At 37.6% G+C, this 8,402-nt stretch overlaps 2 protein-coding genes across 2 annotated transcripts in view; both read left to right on the top strand.

Annotated features, from left to right (window-relative positions):
- The window catches only part of TMBIM4 (transmembrane BAX inhibitor motif containing 4), an 11,405-nt gene extending 3,986 nt beyond the window's left edge, over nt 1-7,419 (top strand). The window contains exons 2-7 of the mRNA XM_035897980.1: nt 1,658-1,795; nt 3,096-3,201; nt 4,738-4,771; nt 5,853-5,970; nt 6,453-6,498; nt 7,057-7,419. Coding sequence (XP_035753873.1) covers nt 1,658-1,795; nt 3,096-3,201; nt 4,738-4,771; nt 5,853-5,970; nt 6,453-6,498; nt 7,057-7,263 — 649 coding nt within the window. The 3' untranslated portion in view covers nt 7,264-7,419. The remainder of the gene's footprint in view (nt 1-1,657; nt 1,796-3,095; nt 3,202-4,737; nt 4,772-5,852; nt 5,971-6,452; nt 6,499-7,056) is intronic.
- Nucleotides 7,420-7,513: 94 nt separating this feature from the next.
- LLPH (LLP homolog, long-term synaptic facilitation factor) overlaps nt 7,514-8,402 on the top strand; it is a 7,139-nt gene continuing 6,250 nt past the window's right edge. Inside the window, exon 1 of the mRNA XM_035897982.1 lies at nt 7,514-8,163. The gene's annotated coding sequence lies outside the window, so the exon portion shown is untranslated. The remainder of the gene's footprint in view (nt 8,164-8,402) is intronic.

Here is an 8,402-nt window from a genome sequence, read left to right as displayed (position 1 = left end):
CCACCACGAATTTCCCCCTCCCCGCCCGGCCACCCCCCCAGGCCTTGGGGAGCGGCCCCTGCTGCCTCCCCTTGCGGGGCGGTCGAAGGGGGTGTCGCACCCTAATGCTCCCAACACGTTCCTCTCTCTTAACCCCATCGCCTGTGGCGTTTAGCTGAATTCAGGTTCTGCGCAGTATTTTAACCTTCTGGGTAAAGGCCGTGAGCCAGGGCGTTACTTAGTCCAGATTAAGAATCGAGGGTGAGAGAAAGATGAGTGGCCGGGAAGGGCTGGGTTTTATCATTTCAGTGTATAGGGGGCAGGTCTTTTTGTCAGAGGACTCAAACCCATGTAGATTCAGACTTGGATTTTCCGCAGAGTGATGCATTTTGAAGCCCAAACAAGATATGCAAGATGTATAAAAGCTAAAATTGGTGCCTGTAATTACAGTAGTTTAATCAGGAAACTGAAGGATTTGCATTTCTTCTGTGAGGTGTTAAAATACTGTTTCTTCTGCTGAAGTGCTTGTGTGCTGTAAGGCCATATTAGTGGCCATGAAATATTGCTTTGCTGTTAACTGTGCAGGTCTCAAATGCACTGAATGCTCTTGTAGAAAGTGTCTAATCAGTAATCCTTGCTGAAATAGCTATAGTGTTATTGGATACACCTTGGAATAAAAACAGTGGTGTGTTGTGAATTTTTTATTAGATATTTCTGATAAACAGGAGACCTCTTCCTACAAAAATACAGTTTTATCTTGTTTGGAACATAAAGGTTGCCGTAGGCAATATGAAGGAGGTATTGCCATTAGCAAAATTGCTGATGCATTTAATAATGTGGGGAGAGGGCTGTGCTAGCTAGCAGGCTACTTCCAGGTTTGTTCAGTTTATTACAACAAAATAGGCCCCAGTCCCTCATGGCTTACAAGTATATTTAACTTTACAGCTGCTGCCAGCAGGTAATTCAGCTTCTCATAGTATGTGCTCTTAAACTTGTTTAGGCTGTGCTACTAAAGATTGAATTGATTTTTCACTGTAAGCTTACTCTTCCTTTCAGAGCATTTTGCGTAATGGACTTGATCTCTTTCCATTCAGAACAGACTATATCTGTATGTCCCAAACCACTCTCCGCTCTTCATCATTCTAGAATTATGAAGCCCGTTAGATTAATTATTTTTATTTTTTCTAGCAGTTTGTATCTGTAGATACCCATTCAGTACAATGTAAGTTGCAAATGGTGATAAGCAACATCTAACATGGCAGAAGGTCCATCAAATAGATATTACTGTAAAAGCTTTTCCTTTTAAACTTTTATGGTTGTTTCTGTCTCCCACGGAACTTCCAAGTTAACCTTTCTTCATCTATGTCCATTAGATACGAGTAACGTTTTGGAGAAGGTATACCGTTAGTAATTTCTTAGTGAGATTAGGTGTATGTAGTTTTTAAAATAGTCTGAAGTAAATTTCTTGAAAATGTTTTTATCATTGTTACTGTTTAAATAATGACATCCAGGAATAAATATAATTTTGCTGGAATACTGTGTCAGTTTTTTAAGGAAAAATGGCTTCTTACCACTTTGCTCTGTGGTTTTTCACTGAATAAAGAGTTTCTAATAGTCCTTATGGAACAGAAAACTTGTATCTGATTTACTGTTGAACTTTGTAAGTGTAATTCAAAAGTGATTTCATTTTTATTTTCCTTATTCTAGCTTTTCTACGGAAAGTCTACAGCATTCTTTCCATTCAAGTTCTTTTGGTCACAGTCACATCTGCCATTTTCCTGTACTCTACTGGAGTACAGGCATTTGTCCATGAAAGGTAATTACTAAAATGAAATGAGGCTGTTTGTCATGTGTTAAGTATAGTTTGTGTGGTTTGTTGCTCTGGAACACTTAGGTATTCCTAACCATTTTTACACCCTGTGTTTTGATTCTGTAATAGAGATTTTGTAACCTCATTAGGAAATAACTTTTCTGACATTTTTCTCCTTGGTTTATTATTAAAATTTATTTTTGTTACTATCATTAAAGTTTATTTTAATCAATACTTTATTAATAGTGTTTATTTTAACATTTACGCTATGAAAAGCTATACATCACTTGCAGAACATCTCAATTATTGATGTTGATTGTTTTATGGTCTGAGTATCTGCTTTTAGAATCTGTTTGGAATGCTGTTGGTTATAGGTACCTGTTCCAAAAAGCTGAGTCATGTCTTACTCCCCTCCCTCCCTCCCTCCCTCCCTCATCGTATTTTGTTTTTTTCCCGAAAACTAGTCTGCTAAAATTCCCATGGGTGTGCTTCTTTTTGCCTCTCAGATTTTCGTGAGAAAAAAAACAAGTCTCAAAAACCAAACTGCGGTGAACGGGCAGGGGAAAAGAACAAATGGGGAAAAGAGGAGAGCACTGGGTCCAGTTTCTGGTTTCTCCCAAGTACACCTGCAGACTTTGCTTTTACTTTCACTTCAAGGCCCATGTATAAAAGGACCATCAAACACTATATGAAAGTTTCTGTACAAGCTAGAGTGTATGCAACAGAGGTTGTAAAACTACAGTTTTCCTCTTAAATCTGATAATCTAAAATCATCCTGCTAACTTAGAACTGTTGTGATTTTGAGTTTGATTTTGGTCCAGTTTTTGCTTGGAGGGCTGCTTGAATGGTTTAATTATAGTGATACTTGCTGGCCAGTACTGATTTTCTTTGGTGCAGGTAGCGCCCATGTTTATTGCACTTAGGTGCTTATAAAAAACAGTGCCCTCTATGTGCAGTAGTTAATAGGCAAAATATTATATATACTTTAATAGCTTATGGTTAATTTAGTACAGATGGATTTCCCTCTTCATCTGGGTTCATATCCAGGTGATGGATTTCTGGCAATCTTCAGCTTCAGTATGAAAAAACTGTCTTCATTTGTGACTGTACTGTTTTTAACTGATTGTCTGTGGTGGTATGTTTTAGAGCAGTTTTATTGTAAAACTTGCTTTACATTTAATTTGGATATACAGAGCACTATCTTTATCTAGGTGATCACTTAAGAACTTGGGTTTACATAAACTGGTTTTTAGTCTTCCAGCTATTTTAATTTTGATGACTTTTTTTTTTGTATGGAACTCTACAGGCCTGCCTTGCTTTTAATATCTGGGTTTGGATCTTTGGCTATAATTGTGGCACTGACCCTCTACAGACACCAGCATCCTGTTAATTTATACCTGCTTTTTGGATTTGTAAGTATTTATATAAATTCAATTTTAATAGTCCTTAGAATATCTTTCCTTGTGATGAGCTCCTTGAAGCAAACCAGTGGTGGCTATACGCTTATGAATTCCGAGTTATTTTTTGGAGGTTCTATCCACAGATTGTTCCTAGATATCCTCTACTTCAGGTTTCTTCCAGCATCTTTTTAGGAAGAGTGTTAGAACTTGGAATCAGGTTTAGCAAGCTTTTTGTGTGTGTGTGTGTGTGTCTCTAAGTATATCTGTCTGCTCTCATTGTTCTATTGATGTCAGTAGTTTTTAGCAGGAAAAAAGGATGCATTTCTGTTACCTTATTTGTTTAATGCACAACCTCTAGCAGAGGCCCAAATGCAGCCAGCCATATGTGTTTATTTCATTAATTGTTTTCTTTTTGATGCTGAATTCTGAGCATGTTTCCAACACAGACAGATCAATCTGAGCTGTCCTCAAATTTCAGTCTCCTGCCTAATGTTGCAAATTTGTAGATATGGGCTAACTGTTGCTCTTGGATATTTTGGATTATGTAGCAAATCAGTCTTCTGAAAAGAAGTCACAGTAGCACCATTGGAATTCGATGCTTCAGGAGTTGCCTAAATTGTATTTGTGATACAATGGGAAGACAGCTTTGCTGTGTAACTAAATGGACTGTTTAAATTGTAATGCAGTTATGTGCTTCCTGACTTTGGAAATCTTGCAAGAGAGTAAAATGTTTAAAAATTTTCAACAAGTGCAGCTGTAACAAGGAGTGATATAATAGTTTGGCCAAACGTGGTCTGAGAGTTTGTGATATGACAGTTTAAGTATTACATTGTGTAGGAATAGAAGGATTCAAATCTGTGTGATAAATTGGTTTAAACAAAATATGGGTTAAATGTTCTGTTATTTCTGACCTCTTGGGTCATGCAAGAGTTTCTTTTTTCATCTTTTATTGTAATGAAACTTAATTTGAAATTACCTTTTAGAAAAACTTGGAGCCCATGTTAGCCTTCAGCCCAGACATCAATAATATGTTTGATTTTAAGTTAGCTGTTTTAAAAGAAGGACAAGTAGGAAAAGAAAATTGATGTGGACACTTAGCTGTCTAATGAGATATTGCGTTGGATGAAAATATTTCAAATATTGAAAAGTATGCAAAAGTTGAAAACAGTTAATTTCTAATAGCACCTCTAAGAAATTTTATAGCCCCTTGAATAGTTTGTAAGAAGCGTGATAAGGATACTGTGTGCTTTGAGTAGAAAACCTAAATGGCATTTTGCTACAGGGGCTGTGTCTCATTCGTTTTCAGTTTATATTCAGTTTATATTGTACTATTTTTATGTAACACAACAACTTCTAGCACAGTAAGTCAGTGTCAGTGCCATTTTCTTGTTGACAATTAAACATGTTTTCATATACAAAGATTTAACAGGAGAGGTAACATGATGCATGCTGGGGCTATGCAGCAGAATAGGTCTCATTGCATGTGAAGTCTCTGTGTGTTTTGTGGGTTTTTTCGTCCTTGTAATTTTTTCTTTTTACTTTTTGCAGACACTGCTGGAAGCTCTGACAGTTGCCATTACAGGTAAATGGTAGCCATCCTAGTGTATGATTCCTTAAAGAAATTGGAAAAGGGAATCCAATATGTTGTACTAATTGCCATCTGAGATTCCTAGATGTGACTAAAGAGATAATACATCCCCTGCTTGAAAATTTTAATGACAGTGATATGAGTATAGCAAAAATCAGGGAACCAAGGGATTCTGACCCAGAACTGAAACTGTGTAAACCTGAAGTGAGAAGTGAGTTGTGCCATCTGTTCTTTTGGTACAGCTAGCAATGCTCTTTCCTATGAGGCAGCTCCCAGCAGAGCTGATCTGCAAGTGAAATACCCTTCCCCCTCTGCTTCCTCCAAGGGAGTTTCCTATGAGGCAGCTCCCAGCAGAGCTGATCTACAAGTGAAATACCCTTATCTTCCCCCTCTGCTTCCTCCAAGGGAATTACTTGGAGTTTGGAGAGTTCTGTACTTGGTTGTCAGGGTTGAGATGGGGCAGTGTGCAGAGAAGTCATGGCATCACCTTGCACTATAGCTCCCAGCATAAGATGAAACCGCTTCATTGTGGATCTCCTGCAAAAAAAGAAAAGTCATTTGGGGAAAGGAAAGCTTAAGGAGGAAGGAGGAAAGAAAAAGGTTCCACTCATTTCTCTTATCTTGCCCCTCCTACCCCCCAATCAAAACTTGTATGAGCTTTACAGAGGACTGACTGTGGTGTGGTTTGGCTTTTTTTTTTTTCTTGTTTCAGTATCATGAACAATTCAGATAGTTTTTCCCTTATGTCTCACATATCTAGGCTTAAAATACTTATTATTTTCTTTTTTTAAATTTATTTTTTATTGTTAGTAGGGAAGATCTGTTACCTCCATTTAAGAAGCTACAGCCATACTATAGATGTCAAACTTAGCTAGTGCAAGCACCTGTGTGTCCTGTGGTCATGCTTTTGAAGTGCAAAGACAAGTTCATGTGTAATTTACGTTTTTTGTTCACAGTTGAGGTTGTTTTTTTTTTCCTGTCTGTGAAAGTTTAAACTTCTGTTTCCTCAAAAGATAACTTCGAACACTACACTATGGATTTGCTTTAAATGACAATTTACTTTTTCTGTTTATAGTGAGTTTCTATGATGTGTCCATTGTCTTGCAAGCCTTTATTCTTACTGCTGCTGTATTTCTTGGACTGACTGCATATACCTTGCAGTCAAAGAGAGACTTCAGCAAATTTGGAGCAGGGTATGTTGTCATATTGATGATTTTTTTTTGTCGTTGTTAAGCTAGTTTTTCCCATTTTCAAAGCAAGCTTTGCAGATAAAATAATGGATACAGGTCAATAAAACATGCTTCAAGGGAATGGCGAGGGTGTTGTTTATCTTAAATTATTCATTTTATGCAGTTCTGCTTTCTCAGTAAGAAATTCTTTCCTGTGATTATGATTCTTAAAACCATAGTATTACACTAAAAAACTAGTTTACCTGCGTTTTTCACTGAGACACAAGGGAGTTGCTTCAAATATTTTTTAAAAAGTAAATCTAGGACAGAACTTTTGACAGCTTTATAAAAGCGAGTTTTACTGCTGATACCAGTGAACAGTTGGTATATAATAATTATGGACAGGAAGGATAATTATGGATAGGAAGGGAAGAGATTTTAAGTGAATTTAAAAGAAAAGATACTAATTGCTCACAGGTTGTTTTGGTGTTTTGTTTTTTTTTTAGCCTCTTCGCTTGTTTGTGGATTCTAATCTTCTCGGGTTTCTTGAGGGTAAGATACCTTGTGTTGAAGGTTAAAAAATATTCTTTAATATAAATCCAACTGACTTGGACAGTCCAATATAATGTAATGAAAGAAAATTCGTAACCAGATCTATTACTGTTGTAGATTGTGCTGGTGATCTTTAACTATTCATTTGCAATTCACGTTTTTGTTGGATGCTCTTCTTGCTAATGTAAAAGTGGTATTTGTGTTGATTGACAAAATTTGTCAGTCAAGATCCATGACTTGATTGAGAGAATGGGAAGGAGGTTTGGGTTTTAATTGCATTTTGTTTTTCTGATTTTTCTGCTGCTGTTAATATTCTGGAGACAAGAGCTTCCTTAAGCGGAGGCACTTTTATTCAGTTAAAGAGGTTGTGTGACTGGGGACTATATGAAAGCACATTGAAATGTCATCATAATATTGTATTTGTGTGTACATAACAGCAAAAAGACAGCGTGTATCCTTGTTTTAAGTGTGCCATATCATTATGCAGGAATTTTAATATTAAAAAGAAAATTAAATTTACAATTTTTTTTTCTTTTTTCATGTTTCATTTGCCTCCAGCTGTTTTTCTACAGTGAGACAATAGAGTTGGTGTTTGCTGCTGCTGGAGCTCTTCTGTTCTGTGGATTTATTATTTATGACACTCATTTGCTGATGCACAAATTATCCCCTGAAGAGTACATTCTGGCTGCAATCAATCTCTACTTGGACATCATCAATCTGTTCTTACACCTGCTGCGTTTACTGGAAGCTTTTAATAAAAAATAGTCAGAAGCAGCGTGGTTTGACTGTAGCGCATACAAAGTTAAGTACCTAAATAGCGTTTGGATGATCTACAAACACTGTAGTTCTGCCTTCTAGAGACTGAATCTTTATTACTTTTTCATTCCATGAATATTGGTCCTCCCTTAGAAAAAAAAAAAAGGCTTTTTATGTAGCTAGAGTTCTTCTCTAGAATATATATTTTATTTCGTTAACATGCTGTCGTCATTTCAGTCACTTTTTTTAATCACTTAATTTGCACTTGACATAATTCACGATTTTGAAACGTTTGCCAACTTCTGATTGCTCCGGAGTAAGCCCCTCTCTGTTTTTCTGTAGGTGCTGGAAATGTTGTTTCCTTTGGGATTTACAAGCATGTGTATCCGCATAAGGGTAGCCTGAGTTTATCATTGTGCAATGTTTTACTAAGCTAAAATTTTTTCTGGTTTTTGTTTGGTAAAATGGAATGCTGTCTTGATATTCCGTTCTGGTTACGGGCTGTCAGATTAGTATGGAAGCTGGGAGGGTATTAAAACAATTGCAGGGAATGTTCTTCATTTAAGTATTATTTATTGCCTATCTTTCAGTGTTCTGAAAAATCATTTGGAGATGGATTCTGGCATTTTGTCAACTTGTGTATATGAAGGTTAATTGTCCATCAATAAAAACTGGAAAACCTCGAGTCTGTTCTTGCAGCTGTGACGGGAGAACTTCAGGGTGGGGAGAAGGAGCTCTGCCAGCCCCTGCTGGACTGCCAAGCGCCCGCCAGCAGCAGCAAGGCCCTGCGGCAGCGCCTGCTTTCCCGGCCCTTGAAACCCTGGAATGGCAGGGGGGTAGAAAACATTTTGAAAGGCTTGCTTTCTTCATAGTCAGCGCTGAAGTCGAAGGCCTGGCCTGCCGGGAGAGGTGCGTCCCGTGTCCCGCCACAAGCAGGGACGACGTATGCTTTCCCTGCGGGAACTTGAGGAAGGCGATTGAATTTGACCGCCCACCCTTTGGAGCAACTGTCACGATTTCTCTCGTCTGTGTGAAGGCTTTCATTAAGAGTAGCTAAAATTAGAACTTCGCTTTTTTTTTTTTTTTTCTTCCCTTGCGCTGAAATACATCTTTATTTTTTCGTCCTCCCCCAGCACCCTCCGCAGGCC

The sequence above is a fragment of the Egretta garzetta genome, unplaced genomic scaffold (genome assembly GCF_000687185.1).
Source record: "Egretta garzetta isolate BGI_Z169 unplaced genomic scaffold, ASM68718v1 scaffold837, whole genome shotgun sequence".
Lineage (NCBI taxonomy): Eukaryota > Metazoa > Chordata > Aves > Pelecaniformes > Ardeidae > Egretta > Egretta garzetta.
Note: the sequence above shows the minus strand (reverse complement) of the source record. Positions and strands in the feature narration are given on the sequence as shown.